At 38.2% G+C, this 18382-nt stretch overlaps 1 protein-coding gene across 13 annotated transcripts in view; it reads left to right on the plus strand.

The window, feature by feature from the left end:
* NPAS3 (neuronal PAS domain protein 3) overlaps positions 1-18382 on the plus strand; it is an 885376-nt gene that overhangs the window by 129332 nt on the left and 737662 nt on the right. For 7 of the 13 annotated variants that reach the window (XM_077323058.1, XM_077323057.1, XM_077323064.1 and 4 more), the window contains exon 2: positions 4111-4200. The exons of 4 other annotated variants lie outside the window; for them this stretch is intronic. In XM_077323058.1, the coding sequence (XP_077179173.1) occupies positions 4111-4200 (90 nt within the window). Of the gene's footprint in view, positions 1-4110; positions 4217-18382 lie in introns of all 13 variants that reach the window. 2 more of the 13 variants (XM_077323065.1, XM_077323067.1) reach the window with 1 other exon arrangement.

Here is an 18382-nt window from a genome sequence, read left to right on the forward strand (position 1 = left end):
AATAAAATTTGGAGTGGGAGAAAGGGGTAACAATGCTTCCATAATTTTTTTCCACAGTCATTGTCTTATGCCATAATAACCAGCCATATTTTCTTAAAGTCAAAGTTTGCAGCATATCTAGCCACACTAGCCACAGAAGCATGTTTTTGATGCTTATGTATCCCATTTGCCTCATTCCTTTTTCCGTGCTCATACCTACTTCTAGATTCACCTCATTTCAGACAGAAATTTGTTCTCAGCAAAGATGCAGCTGAAAACATGAATTTGCACAAAGGGTTCCTTTGACTACTTACAATATACAGTATTTGCTGGCGTATAAGACTACTTCCCCCCCCCCTGAAAAACATGCCTCCAAGTGAGGGGGTCATCCTATACGCCGGGTGCACTTCAGTTGGGATAGACATAGCTGCCCATAGTGGCCCATAGTACTGTATTTTGAGTGGAAATGTTGGGGGTCGTCTTATACACCCAGTCGTCTTATACGCCGGCAAATACGGTACATTAATATACTGACTGATACCCCTGATATTTCCTTTGCACAGGCAAATGAGAATGAATTTCATGCCATATACTTTCCCACAAATTTTACAGAAAAGTGTTTAAACCAGAAAATGCTTATGTATCCCAAAATAGCTCAATTCTAGACTGTGCATTACCAATGTCTCCGAAGTGTAGTACCTTTAGCAGCTTTCCTTCTTGGAGCAAAAAACCACAGGCCATTTATTGCCATTGGAAGGGAGGATAGTATTCCCAGCTGTCTGTACTGATTTAAATTAAAAATGAGGAGGCTTAGAGTAGCTGAACTTAAGTGAGAACCTTTGCTCCAGAGGAAACCCTGGGTATGAAAACTGATTTGGGAATCCAGAAAAATCTTAGTCTTCATAATGGTTGCAACATTTACAACCCAAACCTGGCACTGTGTATTAAATTACTGCATACAGTCAACTGCACTGTTTAAAAAACCTAGATTGCATTAAGAAAAAACATATAATTTATGTATTTAATTCCATGTATTCTTTTGGAAGAAATATATTATCCCCAGAAAATTAGTTATTCAGCAGTGTTCACCTTTCAAGGAAAGTAAAGCTCACCCAGAACAATATTTTGTTCAGTGTACACAAAGTTCTAGGGAGTTCTCTGATTACTGATGAATCCTAATATTTTTTAACCAACTAGCACCAAATGTTCAGGTCGGTAGGGACTAGGAACTTGTCACAAAACTGTATCAATCACTTTGAGATTTCTAAGATACTTGTTCAGGGTAGCACAAATAAAATGCATGCTTTAACTCTGCATTTCTTTGCCTTCGAGAGGTTCAAGTTATTTGCATTGCTTCAGAAAAAGATCACCCCCCCCCAGTTTAATATCTTACTTATCACAAAAAGCCAGTGTCCAGTTAGTTAAGGTTTGCAGTTGAACGTGGAACAAGACTTCCTAAGCTTGTCATGCATCAAACTGTTATGGCTGGCAATTGTTTAAAAAAATTCATTTTGTTATGAACTAGCCTGTTTTCAACTGGGCTGTTCAGAGATGGATTGCTTTCTGGAGTTTTTGACAGGTGTAATTGTTAAGGCGTCATCTGTTCTTGTTTGCACAAAATACATTTTAGCCAACTGTAGGACTTGCCCGCTAATCTTTCTCACATCATTCCATTCTTTGCTTGCCACTAGACAAATCCCCTGTTATTTGACCAGATGGTGGAAAATCCATTCTCATGATAAGTTGCTTCTAGTTTGCATTTAGATTACCTGCAAAAATGGAACAATTTACTACTCTGCCTCTAACCATCTCTTCCCTCCTTTTTTCCTTTAGTTTGACTTCTTGTAACTAATTATTTAAATTCTGCCCTGTGAGTTAAAATTAGTCATAGCTTTACATGTTTCACATGTATGTAAATGCACTTAAAGTTATACCTCAAATTATATGATGGGTCCATGTGACATGTCAAGGTAGGAAGAAGATTGGCTAATGTGTAAAGTACAGCTGTTTTCTGAAAGAGTATTTTGGAACTTTTTAGCGAAATAATCTTTTTAAAAAGAATAGCAGACCATAGTATGGCAGTAACTTCTTTTTTGATAACACTTGTAGCATGGGAAAGAAGTTATAAATATTAAGTGAGTTTCTTTTTGGTTCTTGCAGGGTATTGTGTTATACATTTTGGAAATATCTTACTACTGTATCTGTGTTCTTGGATGGCAGGCTGTAAAACAATAAACATCTGCTTTCACAAGAGGAGAAGCAGAGTTAACTGTGCCCCCAAATGTTGTATGAGAATGAGTACTTTTGTTTTACAAACCTTCAACAGCACCCTGAAAGTGATTTCAGTTAACCACTGCAAATTGATTAGCCTCAGATACTATCTAGTTCTTTAATTTTCAATTCTGAGAAAATATATACAAGAAATCAATTTAGAAGCATACAATGGAACAGGAATATACAGTACCCAGAGTAAATAGCCAATATACAGTTTGATCTTCAGCAAAATCAATTTTTATATGGAACTTATGAGATCTACTCTCCCTGCTGACATAATGTGTAGGAGAACGAGTTATCAAAATTAATTTGGGATAGACTGTCTGAAAGTCAGTTCCAGAGACAGGACATACAATGGACTTCATGGAATAGCTTATTATTCCTAACCAACTTTCTTTCAAATTCTGTCTGTTAGGCTGCAGTTGGAAATTTACCTGGTTAAAGGGTTTACTGAACACCATCTAGCAGCTAATTACTAATTTCTGACCCATGTTTACTTAATGATCACCTCTTATGTCATAATTTTACTATGTAATACATAAGAATTTATGTATATATTACATGTCAAAGTGATTGATGTAATTCCACATGAATACCATGTTGATAGGCTCTCTTCATATACTTTGCATTTATATGAATTATAAAGAATATCTTCAAACAAAGCCTCCAATACTAAGAGGCAAATATTACAAAAGTAAACAAGATATATTCTTTTAAGTTTTTGTTTGGCAGGTTCAGCCCCTGATTCATTCAAACTGAAGTCATAAAATGTACATAACATCATCTTTAGCATGTTGAAAATAAATATTTTATCTAATTAGAATGGGCTAGTTTGTGTGTTAATTTCAGGGCTATGCAATTTAATTGAAATCCTAATGTGACTGCAGGGGTTTTTATGTGGATGAATAATTTGACTATATCACACTTGTGAAAAGAACAGCAATCAGAGCCATTAAGAACACTGAGAAAATTTGTAGATGGGATTAATTTTGGAATAAACTTGGTTTCCACTATACAAACCATAGTCCCATGACCTACAATGTAACAATTAGGTGAGAATTGTCAGGAAAAACAGATTACTTGTTTGACTTTTTATTAAAAAGCATGGAGCAGTTATGTTGAGCAACCTAATCCAAGAACACTGCTTAATACATGTTACTTCTAAATATACAAGAAAGCATTCATATGAATAAGCTTTCTTATAATCAGCTTTCCATCAGAATTCTCCTTTGCTTTACTTTTAAAGAATTAAATTAAAAATGAATATGGTTTATTCTGGAGTGACCTATAGCAACACAATATCACAAACAATTTATTGTACAATTTTATGAATTATTTAATATAAAAGTAATACTGAAAGTGATGTGGGCTATATAAATTATCAGTAGGACCCAGTTTGGGAACATGAGCTCAGTAGTTTAAATTTTGCCTCTACCTGTCAGGAAATGAGTGATTGGATTTCTGAGTCATAATTCAATCTGAACATCCATGGGCACAAATATGAATCATGGCCAAGTTTAAGGACAGCACAACATGAATGTGGTTTTAGTTTAATGCTTATTTTTCAATGGTTTGAAAATATATGCTGACATTAAAATTTTTAATTTCTTGGAACTTTTTGTCGCATCTCTTTTATGAAATGAGGAAAAGAAAGATTTGTTCTGGTACAGAAGTAAATTTTAGTTTACTTGCAGTTATTCCAGAAACAGAACCTTATCATTTGTAGAATGCAGTTTATGTAATGAGATTAAATAGATTTAACATATAATAGTACCTTTCAAAATACTAATTGTCCTGCATTACAGTTGACTGTAGAGAATCTCTAGTCATGTATATCTGTTTTTGATACCTCTACAGAATAACTGTCCAGCATCCTCTGCCCAACCAATCAGAATGTAGGAAAATCTACAGATATGACGGAATCTACTGTGAATCTACCTACCAGAAGTATGTTGAAATCTGTGTGAGTCTTTCCTCTGGCTCGTGCATTAGTGCTCATGCTGTCCCGCTATTCAGAAGTTAAACATGTATTGAAAACTTACACTTCTGTTTGAATGAAAAATCTTTGAAATTGGGGACAGATATATGTTGTTTTCATACTTGGGAATTGTGCTCTTGATGTTAAAAGGGAAATAAATAAATCTCTAGGACTTTATTAAATCTCTTAGGTATGCTTCTGTATACTGCAGTAAACAAGTACTTAAACCCAGAAAAACCTAGGCAAAGTATATTGCACAGGTGCTTCACATCTTAGGGATTTCAAAGGTGTGTTATGTATAAATTAGCTGTCACTTTTTTCAGTCGTGTAATGGAATGATGAGTTGTAATTTGCATAATCCTTTAAGAAGGCAAATTATACTGTCATGTAGCAGACTTAACATGCTAGCTAGGATTTCATAGCTTTGAAGCTAATTAGTATGTACCTTACAGGACAGTTAAATTGAAGTTGAGTCCTTTTGCTTTCTTCAGTCATTTGCCTTTGTCCTTTGCCTAACAGTATCTGAATTTGTTAGTGACTAGAGAATGTTATAAGTACTTAGGAAAAACAGTTCTGGATATTGGCTAATACAAGAAAACATAGTATTGCTGATATTTCTTTATACGCCAAAAAGTATTTAAAAAAATTCTTCCATTGTAGCTAATATTCTGGGTTTTTAAAAAATAAATAAATAGTAGCCCTGATCTAGTTGTTGGAAATTTATACTCAGAAGCTGGTTTCTGCATGTGGCCAACAATATTGGATGAATAGAAGGCTGATGCATGTAGCATTCAACATTTTATGCAATTTCCAGGTATCAGTATAGAAGCCCATTACAGGTAGTTAGAGAATTCCACTGATCTGGCTAACTGCTGTCAAAGTAAAAGTTAAATAGGGAATTTGTTTCTGGTCCATAAAACAATACAATACACAATAATCTGTATTATAACTAGTACAGTAACGAGTTTCCTTGTTTGATTGCCAGACTGTCTTCTGCATTTTTGTGGTTTTCTTTTAAAAATATCCTTTCAAATAGAAGACTTGCTGTATCATCAAATAATAATAATGAGTTGGTTTTTACATGCTGCTTTTCACTACTCGAAGTGGCTTACAATTACCTTCCCATCCTCTCTCCACAACAGACACCCTGTGAGATAGGTAGGGCTGAGAGGGCTCTGAGAGAAACTGCTCTGTGAGAACAGCTCTAACAGGACTGTGACCAGCCCAAGGTCACCTAGCCGGCTGCCTGTGGAGGAGTGAGGAACCAAAGCTTGGCTGCCAGATTTGAGGCCACTGCTCTTAATCACTACACCATGCATGGGGATATACTGATGATTGAACCGATATAATTAGGCACAAGTGATGTTATATGAATATTGCTAGGTAATCTTTACTGTGCTGTTACTGGCAAGCAAATGATCACAAGATTTACCAAATTGAATACATTTCAATTTTGTGACATATAGTTTTTGTTCCTTCCTCTTTTTGCAAATTATTAAATGGAAACTCATAGATTATTGTTTTCTTCTTTAGGCTCTCAGCATATGTCCATTTCTCTAGAATGCAAGTCATTCTCAAACACCTCTAGTCATAAATCAGGAGAACCAGATATTTACATTAGTTTACTAAATTTTCAAGATGGAAATTGTTTCAAGGAAACAATAAAACATTTATTGAATTGGTATTATTATTGCCAATAATGTATTATAATTATAGCAAAAAAGGTTGATGCAGATGAGAAATTACCTTTGATATGACTGAAAGAAATATAATGAAATTTATAAAACAGTAAACTTAAAAATAAGTTCATTAACCATCAATTCTAGCTGTATTTCTAGAAGTATCTTGCAAATAATATGTAGTATATCTAATAAGTAAGTTTCAGATCTGTTGCAGGATCAAAGACTTCTACTAAGTGAAGAATATCCCCCTCATAAGAGTTTTTTCCTCACAGGGTAGATAAGTCCTTAGGAGCTAGCCTTTTTGTTCTGAATGAAAGAAATCTGTTTCCTTCATGTAGAGGAAGGAAAACTTAGCATCAAAATGAAAAGCCCTTATCAAAGTCAGACACTAAACTGCTTCTTATTAATGTGGTCAACATTGCTTACATTTATGGACCATGTAGAATTCTTGTCTTATTCTGTGGATATGAAAAGACCCAAACAAAACCCACAATTTATTCAGACCGTTCAGAATATGAAGCTGGTTTTTATGATTGCATCACCTTAAATCTGTATTAGTAACCTGTAATCTTTGGCTGAAAAAGGAATTAATGGTCTTGATATTAACTTAATGATAGCCAGTCTTACCCATTTAAATGTATGTCCTGGACTTGGCTTATCTCTCAGGCTTGCACCTGCTGTTTTATAGACCCAGGTGGAGTGTCACTTTGGACCATCCTTCAGTGAATATGTTAGTAAAACAGATGCACAATCTGAGATACAGTGACATCTGAAGGTACATCTTTGTTTGGGTAGGAGTTGTTTTATCTTCTAAACATGTACTAAAGGTTATCTCTCAACAAACTGCATGACATGCCAGCATATATTCCCCCCCCCCTCAACTACAGCATACTTGCAGAAGAAACTGACCTTGAGGACCTTAAAATGGCTGAAATATTTGCTCTAGACAATAATGTTCTACAAAGGTTCTACATAGTTTAGGATAATTTAAAATTTTGATCTGTTCCTAGAGAGGCAGATAAAGTGTGAGCTGAACAAGCAAAAGACAAGGTCGGGAAATTATGGCTAGTTATTCACTTAGCAAACAGATAATGGCATGTATCCTACTACTCCACTGAGCACAGTTTGAAACCTTTCTTCAGTTGAAGACTTCCTGCAATTTAAATGATTCTTCCTCTAACAAGATAGTTACTTAAATGGGAAATAAGGCTCCATAAGCTGGTGGAACTGCCTTAAGCCTAAAGTAACATATATGCTATTAAGTCCAGCTCAGCTATCCATTGGCTTGCATTCTGTGATCTCTTGACAGAATTCTGATTGTAAAAAAGGGTTTGTCTTAATTCCGTGATGCACCATTTTGTGCTCCCACTGGTCTTATAGGAAACTATTAGAATAGTGTATGATAGAGGGAGGCTATAGATGAGACCAGTGGAATTCAGAATACTTTGCACTTACACAAATTAGTCTGCTGATGTGAAACAATATATTTCCTTTTTGTATTCCTCTTGTCAACTGGCATTGTTTTGTAGGTAATTTTCATTACGTTTTTTTTAAAGTTCCACTCCAATATGTTCAGTCAATCCCAAAAGTATATTCTATTCACTGAAGTTGTTTTACACCTGATGCTATAGAATTGTTCAAGAAAAATCAAACTAAAATCTGATATTCTTCCTCTTGTGTAATTCTTGCACAAGCGGAAACATATTAACCGCTGTGAAATGTGAAATATTCCCATACGTGTGACCTCTTGCCCATGCTGTTATATTAGTTTTTACATTATCAGCTATGTTTCTTTCACTTACTTGTGGCTTGTAAGGAGCCTTAAGGCAAAAGCAGTTCTTTTAAGAAAAAGAAAAGGAGGTTGTAACAGCAGAGTGAAGCTGATCAGTTTGTCCAGGCAGTAGATTGCATACAGAACAAAACTTCCACTTGCGCTAGAGCTTATATGCAAGAGAAAACACAAGAAAAAGATTGCTGTTACTGCTAGTTCTAAGTCATACTTATTGTGTCCACAGTTGCATTTCCTTTTACCCAAGATCTTGTACATCTTGATTCTGGGTACTGTAATATATAGGGAGGAGAGTACTAGGTGTTACAGAAATGGATTGAGTCCATTTTATGTTTCTGCTTGCACATCTCTGGATATAAGCCAATGTAGTACCATTTAAGTTTAGGTCTTTGATTGTACATGGCTGCTACCACCAACTATATGCTTGCTGTGTTTGCATAATTTGAAAATCCATGTAACTTTTATTTTGTACAACAACTTGAGAATTCTTGAAGTCCAATATAGAAATACTAATTCTGTTTGTGTGTGTGTGTTTCGGGGGTGGGAATGACCCTGCATCACTATCCCATTCATATGTGTGCTTGAAGAAGAATGTAGTTGAAGAATTCTGTACATTACTAAAATGGAATTTCAAACTTTGATATTTACAAAATTTTATTAATGAAATTCTGTGTTACAACAGTCTAAGAATCACTGCAGAAATAAGAATAGTGGCTTGGAAGAAAGACTAGTGACTTGGCATAAAAATGAAATAATATATGTACCAAGCACAATATACTTAACATTTGTTATTTTAAGACGTTTATAGACATAAGTCCCACTGAAAGCAATGGGATTAGTCACATCACTAATTTGTTTCATTAATTTAAGTGATATGCACAGCAATAATCTTGTGTTTCCTACTTCACTGTTGCTATGTCTTATATATATGTCTGCAGCATTAGACATAGTTAAGCTAGATTGTGACCGTTGTACGTGTCCTTTAAAAAACTAGAAATTGGATTACAATCTTGGTTTTGGTATGTTGAGATTGTCAAACACCTTCACAAAAGATCTCGTCATAACTGACATAAAGCAATCAAATTATACCTCTATCTTTGAAAAACTTAAAAATTAATGTACAGTGAAGTGACTTTTTATATTATGTACATGTATCAACTGACCTACAAGCCAAATGATTACGTATTATTTTAATTATTGATAATCATTGTGTAACTATATGCTGCTAATTTTCTATATGCTTAATTGTGGCTTGTAGTAAACTGTATTGATGGAATTTTTATATTTGTGGTAAAACTACACTTTTTATAGAACTGAAACCAATTAATTTTAGATTATTCCCTGGATGTCAGGGATCAGCATAGTTATGAGTTTGAAAGCCTAGGAAATGTTGTGCACCCTTTTTGATTTTAAATGCTAAACAGCTTGGTTCTCTCACAGAACTTTCCTTTTGAAATAGGATCTGGTCTTCCAACAATGCTTCCCAATTCCTATAAAATCAAAAGCCCATACCATGTATGGACATTCTAGAACGGTATCCTCTAAACTGTGCCTATATATAGAGAGAGACAAACAATTTCTTTGATTTCTGCATTCCAAGCTATCATCTCACCAAACAACCTGTAATTCTAGGTCCTCTAAAATAAATTTCAAAATGTTGTTTTTCCTCTCAGATACCATACAACCAAATAGTTTGATCAATTGATTAGCTGGCAAAGTAGTTTGAAACATTATCAACAGAAACAATTATAGATGTCCTACTATATTTGATATGAAAGCTAATTAGAAAACAACAAATTTTACTATTTCCTAGTAAACTAATATTTCAACATGTGTTTAATTAATTTTGGGGATATGTCCGGTCCCGCTTGGCCTCTGGGCCAGGAGCCCGGACATATCTGACCCTTCCACCCCCACCGAAGAGCCCGGTGTATCCAGACAAGGTGCCACCCCCCCCATGTACAATACCAGCTCGTCTGCAAGCACCTGCACCAAACACACTCGAGCTGAGGGGAGGGTCTAGAGAGGCAGCAGATGGACAATACCCCATGGGAGTGGCAGTGACTGATGCCAGGCAGAGCAGCACGGCAGAAGACACCGGGGCACGAGGCCTGCTGGCTGGACGAGCTCGCCCACAGCCGGGAAAGGACAGAGGGTGGGGTTGGGAAAGACGCTGAACACGGAACTCAGAGAAGGGGTGGGGTTTATGACACCTCGGGAACACAGTGGAGGGGAGGAAATGGGAAGCAAGAAACACAGATAAAAGGAGAAGAAAAAGCTGGGGAAGGGGGGAGGAGAGAGAAGGGGAAGTGAAGTGGTCGGCTGTGTGACAGGAACAATAAAAGAACACTCAAGCATCTGGAAAGTGTTCTAGTGCTTTATTGACTCTGGAGGAGGCTGCCAGTGAGAGCGAGTGGAGCCCAGGTGACTCGGACTCTGGGCCAGAGTGGGATAACCCCTCACCTCTGCCTGTCTGGAGGAACCCGCAGGCCCCTGCCCCAGGGAAAGGGGTTCAGAGGTTGGGTGACCCAGAGCCACGGGAGGGGACTGACAGGATGTAAATACTATTTCTATAATTGAGAACAGTTCACTGAATAGATAGAGCAACTGCTTTGCATTATGAGGGTTCCAGGTTCAACCCCTGGTATCTACAGTTAAAAGGATAAGGTAGCAGACGATGTGAAAGACCTCTCTTTACCTGAGACCCTGGAGAGTTATGGCCAGTCATAGTAAATGGTGCTGGTTATGGTTGTGTGCAGCGACATCCGAATCAGCCGTTCCAGGCCGACGCAGCCAGCACTGCATCGTGTGTGGGGGTGTGTGCCAGTGTGTGCCAAGTTATGCAACGGTGCCCATGCTTTACCCCCACACACATCACAGTACTGGTTGCGTTGTCTTGGAACGACTGATTTGGACGCTCCCACACACAGCCCTAGTGTTGACCTTGGTGAATCAGTCATCTGATTCAGAGTAAGATAAGTTAATAAATGTATGTATTCTTCTTTTTACCATATAACCAGGAATTCCAGGGGGAGATTATAATTTTAAAAATTAAATGAAAAAACAGAAAAATAAAACAAAGACATTGTACTTAGAAGTGAGAGGACTCACTGCAGAAATCCCGTATGCATACCCCCACCCCCGGGCACTGAGATTGCACACCATGGTCTCATGAAATCTCAGTGGCTCACTTTTCTGGAAGAAGTCTAGAAATTACTTCTGATTTTTAAAAAGCATTTTATACCTCTTTGCATACCTGGGGCTTTCTCCAGGTTTGTAGACAGGTATACGCTGTCCCTGGCAACATTGTCTGAATATTTTTCAAGCACTTTCCCTTTTCTGTTGAGAAGAGATTATTCATTTCCTGAAAGCCTTTCTGGCTCAGATTTGGATGTACTACTCTCCTTCCCTAGTCCAGAAACATATGCGTTTATTAATTCTATATATGCAAGACTCCAGGATGTTTACTTTGACTCTCATTGCTGTTTACAACCACTAAATAGATATGCAATATCTCAGTTTTCCCCCCAAGCATGTATTAAAAGACTTGGGAAATCTGCATATATGCTAGGATGAAAAACAATGGAGTTTTTTTTTTAATTATCAGATGTTTTAAATTTAAAATTATTATCATTACTAGTAGTATTGTCATCTATACATAATCTCTTAGAATAGATTATTTTACAAAATTTATACTCTGCTTCATGTACTAATTATTTATTTTATTTATCGTATGGCAGAGTTGAATATAGGAGGCATATTATAAAATATACAGCCAAGTAGCTACAGTGATTATGCTGACACATTAGGCAATCACAGCTGGGGAGAGTACAAAGAGCTCCATCACTTCTTCATGAAAGCATGACACTCACATTCCTGTGACAGATGGCTGAACCACAATCACATTCTGGATCTGATATTTTGCCCCATTTAAAAAACCAGTATGCAGAACTTCCAAAGCCTGTTCATAATCTCTTAGTCATCTTCCATACTTTGTGTGGCAAGTCAAATCCTGTGGGCCACTTGTTGGCCTATTTCAGGTTATGGATATTGAGTGGAACTGATTTAATCCATGCTTGTAACTATTCATTTTCTAGATCAAAATTTTACAATTGCAGGATTTGTGCAGTTCTCATTACTGGGTGTCAGGACTTTAGTCTGGATGGGCCCATGATAGCAATGTCTTTGTGGATGGCCAGCTCTTTGTTTTCAGTTCATAGAATCATAGAATCTAGAGTTGTAAGGGACCTCCTCGATCATCTAGTCCAACCCCCTGCACTATGCAGGACCCTCACAACCCTATAGCTCATCCACTGTAACCTGCCACCTCCTTGAACCTTCACAGAATCTGCCTCTGTCAGATGTCTGTCCTGCCTCTGTTTAAAAATCTCCAAAGATGGAGAACCCACCACCTCCCGAGGAAGCCTGTTCAACTGAGAAACTGCTCTGTCAGGAATTTCTTCTGGATGTTGAGATGGAATTTCTTTTGCATTAATTTCATCCCATTGCTTCTCTGGGGCAAGAGAGAACAATTCTGCTCCATCCTTTGGGTATCTTGCTTTCCCAGTTTTACCCAGTTCCTCTTTTAATACATCTATATCAGTTTCTGGAGGTTAAGAGAGGAAGGGAGGTAGAATTGTTGGAATGAATTGTGATGTCAGTTGCCAGAACATCAGGCTCTCTTTTCAAAACTTGCTTTCCTGTTATAGTTAGTGGCTCCTTAGCTACACAAGAACTGATGGGGTACCAAAGTTTTTAAATTCAGTGCAAATGTTTCACTTTTCAAATGTGTAAATCCAGAGAAAAGATTCTAATTGTACTGTTTAACATTCTTTCCCTTCCTGAAGAGAGATTGCCTTTCTCTAATGAAAGGGAACAATCCCACACTGTGTTCCCTCCCTTTATGCTTCCTTTGCAATGAAAAGAGGCAGCTTTGCTAAACAGGGAGTGAAAGAGATCAAACCCTACAGGCAGTATGTTGTTGAATGAAGCACGTTCACAGCTGGAGACCATGTCATAAGCATCAATAGGAGTGTTGCTTTCTGTTTCCTTTGCAGTTGGAAATAGGATGTAACTTGTGACAATGGATGAAGCATTTACTTTATAAATGTAGTTAGGTGGCAATACACAATTTGTGGAAAATCATTTTTGATCAATCTAATTTCTATGTGTTTTTAAAACTTTTTTTGTGGAGTGTTTATGCTTCTGTCATTATGAACACTATGTGTATTATGAACACTATGATATGGTGAGATGCCTATGACATGGTTTCCAGCTGTGAAAATGCTTTAAAAAGATTACTGAACTGTCAATAGGTTGGAAATACTCTTGCTTGGATAAAAACTGCCTTTCCACTGCACTGAAAGAGAAGGGCTGGAGAACAGTACTGGCAAGGTTACTAACCGGAGTATTTTTATGTGGAGAGAGGGACATTGTTATCTGAAATCTCTGATTTTCATTTTTCCCTACTGGGGTGATGGTGAGAGACATAGGGACTTAATATTTTCTATTGCACTAATTTGCAAGAGATTTTATGTATCCTGTTCAGTAATATATACGTCAGGTGTGTATGTCTGCAATTCTGAAGATATTGCAAATATGTTTTGTCTTTAAAAAGATATCACAGAGAAACCAAAAACTGAACTAAAGTTTTATCTACTTTACTGGTGCTTATTCAATGGTTGAAGAAGGTGGTATGGTAGAACCCAACCTTGTTGTATCTCAGAAGCTAAGCAGTGTTCAGTACTTGGAAGGGAGACCACCAAGGAAGACAGTGAAGACCACCTCTGCTTCTCACTTGCCTTGAAAGCCCTTTACTTGGGTAGCCATAAGTCAGCTGTGACTTGACAACACTTTACACACATATTCTATGTTTACCCATATATTGACCTTTTCTTAGCTGCATATAGAACTGCATGTTCTCAGTATATGTTTCAATGTTAGCTGTTAGAAGAATATTATGATTCATTGTTCGTTGTTATTGTTGTTAGGTGCAAAGTCGTGTCCGACCCATGGACAATGATCCTCCAGGCCTTACTGTCCTCTACCATTCCCCGGAGTCCATTTAAGTTTGCACCTACTGCTTCTGTGACTCCATCCAGCCACCTCATTCTCTGTCATCCCCTTCTTCTTTTGCCCTCGATCGCTCCCAGCATTAGGCTCTTCTCCAGGGAATCCTTCCTTCTCATGAGATGACCAAAGTACTTGAGTTTCATCTTCAGGATCTGGCCTTCTAAGGAGCAGTCAGGGCTGATCTCCTCTAGGACTGACCGGTTTGTTCGCCTTGCAGTCCAAGGGACTCGCAAGAGTCTTCTCCAGCACCAGAGTTCAAAAGCTTCAATTCTTTGACGCCCGGCCTTCCTTATGGTCCAACTTTCACAGCCATACATTGCAACTGGAAATACCATACTAAATACTAAACTACTAATACTAATACATACTAATACTAAATGCACTTTTGTTGGCAGGGTGATGTCTCTGCTTTTTAGGATGCTGTCTAGATTTGCCGTAGCTTTCCTCCCCAGGAGCAAGCGTCTTTTAATTTCTTTGCTGCAGTCCCCATCTACAGTGATCTTAGAGCCCAGGAAAATAGAATCTGTCACTATCAGTAATTCATTGTTCAGTAATGTACTAATACAAAATTTGATCCAGTTTATTTTTAAGAAAGCTTTTCACATTGTCAGGGGCTTTTAATTTTTAAATTATTGCTTCTTTGAGGAAATCTTAATGGTACAAGAGGGAAAAAAGATAGTTCTACACATTAAAACCAATAAGCATAGTTAAGAATTTGAGGAACACCATTAAGGATACTCTTTTAGAATCTACTCTCTAGAAATTTCTCCCCGAGAGAACAGTACAAAGTGCACCACTTCCCCTATATTCTGAGTTAATGAACACATGGAAAAGAAATGTAAATGGTAACTAAAAGGCTAGATTGAGTTAAAGATGTGGGATTTTTCAGTAGAATTAATCTGTAGAAGCCAGTAGTGTGTTAATTTTAAAGAGTAATTTTTAGCATTTATTCTTACATAGTTTTTATAATATTGGCTGGTATTGCAAGATCAGAAAGGAGAATATCACTGATTGCTGCTGACCTCCTGAACCTCAATTCATCTCATGTTGTCCCATTGAGGCCTCTGACTGTCAGGAGCAGCTTTTAAAGACTGTGCTAAGGGCAGTAGTAGAAAGAAGAAAGAATAAATCACCTATAGTGTGAACAGAGTTTTTATCTCTTTTCAGAATACAAGCCATTGTTTAGAATTCATTCATTTCTTTTACACACCAACCAGGAGTGGAACAGGTTACTGGTAGATATCAAACTACCAGATCATCTGTTTATGTATGTCCCAAATTCATATGTGTCACTGTGAGAAGATTCAAGAAAAGGCATTTTGGCTGGCAAGAAAACTTCTGCACATGAACTCTGAGGCTGTATAAGTCATAAACTGTCCTTGGAGACAAAATCCTAGTTATCACAACTTTGTGAATTGGAGTTCTTATTTTCTGTAATGGGCATTTCAGTTTCACAGCCAACAATCTGTCCTGCTTGAAATAGGCAAAGCTGGCAATATGTAATTTTTAAGTTTATGCTGCACAGACAGTTGTGGCAGAACCTTTGCTTGCTTGAAGAGGTGTGCTGCTAACTGATCGTAACTGAGAATTATGTTGCATTTTGCTCCTAGGGAAAGCGGCATTCTGATTCATATCACCCTGGGGATTCAGACATGTGCGCAAACCAGACATCTACCTTTATAATAAATTGCAGTGTCACCCCCCCCCCAATAACATAAAATAAGAACCCAGAAAAACAACAGTTGCTGAGCTGTTGTCAATTTTTGTCATGAATTTGTTACAGGGATGTAGTTGACTGATTAGGTCTTCTACAACTCCTATTTATCCAATAGTTTATTTGTGTAAGCCTCATTTAAATGGACTCTGGGGAATGGTAGAGAATAGGAAGGCCTGGAGGATCATTGTCCATGGGGCCGTGATGGGTCGGACATGACTTTGCAACTAACAACAACAACAACATTTAAATAACAAGAAGTTACAACAGTAGTAACACCAGGTGGTTTATGCTTGGTGTGTGAAATAGTTCAAAACAGGCCTGAGGAACAGGGTAAGGACAATCTTATTTATATTCCATAGGTAAAGGTATCCCCTGTGCAAGCACCGAGTCATGTCTGACCCTTGGGGTGATGCCCTCTAGCGTTTTCATGGCAGACTCAATACGGGGTGATTTGCCAGTGCCTTCCCCAGTCATTACCGTTTACCCCCCAGCAAGCTGGGTACTCATTTTACCAACCTTGGAAGGATGGAAGGCTGAGTCAACCTTGAGCCGGCTGCTGGGATTGAACTCTCAGCCTCATGGGCAAAGCTTTCAGACAGCTGCCTTACCACTCTGCGCCACAAGAGGCTCTTTATATTCCATAGTGGGCATCTAAAATGTCATGAATATCTTGTAAGGTATAACTCTTGACTGGGCTGCCAACTCTTAATATTACTTGAAGTTGTAAGAAAAAAACAAGCATTCAATGTGTTGTATCCCCAAATTCCCAAGAATTTCTCAGTGTAATGGTAGACATACTCTGCAAAATCCATTGGTCAGTGGGTTTAGAAGGATCTGGGGATGTGCACTTGAAAAAATGGTATTTTTCTGAATCAGATGTCATTAATGGCATAAACACACTTGTTCGAGGTTACTCAACTTCCCCCCCCCCCCCAAGTAGTTATTTAGATCTCGGTAATTTTTTGGTATCCCCACATTTTTCATGGCCATTATTCCCCACTGGAAATATTTCCAGGAAACTGAAGTGGCTGGTTTTGAAACAAATGACACCAATAACCAAACATACAAGAACAAACAATTACTGGCCAAAAGCCTCTCATTATAAACAGAATCAAGAAGCCTAAGAGAACCAATGTCAGCCCTCAGAACTCTAGCTGAGCCATGGGCCAGTGTGGCAAGCCTAAAACAAACACTGTCAGACTGTCAAGGCAAACCAACTTAAGCAAGTAACATTGTTACAGGACCAACAGAATAATTTTCAGTCAGGCCCATTCTGCATGGTGGTGGCCACACTGGGCTGCCAGTGGCTCATTGCTGCAGAGCTGCATGCCCTGCAGCATTCTGTGTCCCTATGGGGGACACATTTCGGTGCCAGATCTGCTCCAGCACTGAAATGTGTCCCCCCCAGGAAACACAACGGCAGCAGAATAGTTCCAATGCACGGTGGGGAGTTATTTTGCAGGAAGGTGGGATTGCATGAGGAGCTCTGCACATGTAAGTTTTTTTGTGGGATTCATTACTTGAACTTTTGTTTATACCATTTTTAAAGAAGAAATTAAAAATTGAAATTAAATGTATACCATACAATGTTAAATCATACAATGTACCATACAATGCTAATCAGTAACCTTATAGTAAAAATTCCTTTGATGACATAATTTGTGTTAAGGATAGGGTGTTTCTATTGGTGCATTGGTATAGTGTCATTAGATACAGCACTGGTGTACTGCTTCAAATAAATTCTGTGGTATTTCATGTATCTGATATTGAATTATGAACTGAATTTAAAACACACACATATAAAATGGTACACATATAAAATGGTCCTGCATACTTGAGGGACCGCCTATCTCCTTATGCCCCCCGCAGGGTACTTCGCTCTGCGGGTAAGAATTTGCTGATGATCCCAGGACCCCGGGAGGCACGCCTGGCCTCGACAAGGGCCAGGGCCTTTTCGGTCCTGGCCCCTACCTGGTGGAACGAGCTCCCTGAAGAGCTGCGGGCCCTGTCGGAGCTCTCTGAGTTCCGCAGAGCCTGCAAAACGGAGCTCTTCCGCCAGGCGTTTGTCTAAGGCCGGGTGATGGCCCGGGGCTAAGATCGGACCCCTCTCCCCGGAGGGGGGAGGCCAGTACTAGACTGACCTGGTTCCCCAGATTGTTCCACCCTATGCCCAATTATGCATCCGTTCCCTTCTGCTCATCCAGTGGGCCTGTATGGGAATAGTTTTTTAATCGCCATCATTGTGACTCAGTCATTATTTTAATGGGGTTTTAATGGGGAATTTTAATGGTTAATATATTGTATTTGTATTAAAACATTGTGAACCACCGCGAGCCGGTTTCCGAGAGCGGCGGTCATACAAATCAAATAAATAAATAAATAAATAAATACCTGAAACAGACTAGCTGGGGGAAGTATTTCTCTAGAAACCTGTGAAACTCCCTAGGTTTGCAGAAAAATCTGTAATCTAATCTATGATTAAATTATTGGCCAATGAATTCTTGTGAGTTTGCTGTGAGTTTGCTGTGCTAGATTGCTGTGGCTCTTCTGAGATTGCTATGGCTATTTCAGTGGTCCGTAGGCTACTACAACCATAAACCATAGAAACAATGTTTTTTTTTCTTTCTGCCAGAGCAATGCTTTCCTTGCTCTGTAGTCTTGCAGGACTACACTATAATATGTCTTTTGGCTAGGGAATGTAAATGACATTGTCAAGGAGTCCAGGCATCAGTAAATTGTTTGTATGGGAAAGGGGTGGCAGCTTAAAAATGGACTAGAAGGGGGGGATTGATTAAAAATGGCAAAAGATAAGTCGGACAGAAGGTAAAGCTAGAGTGAGGAGTAGGGGAAAAGAGAGTAGAAAGTTCATAATGGAGAAGAGAAACAGAAAA

The sequence above is a fragment of the Paroedura picta genome, chromosome 2 (genome assembly GCF_049243985.1).
Source record: "Paroedura picta isolate Pp20150507F chromosome 2, Ppicta_v3.0, whole genome shotgun sequence".
NCBI classification, from domain to species: domain Eukaryota; kingdom Metazoa; phylum Chordata; class Lepidosauria; order Squamata; family Gekkonidae; genus Paroedura; species Paroedura picta.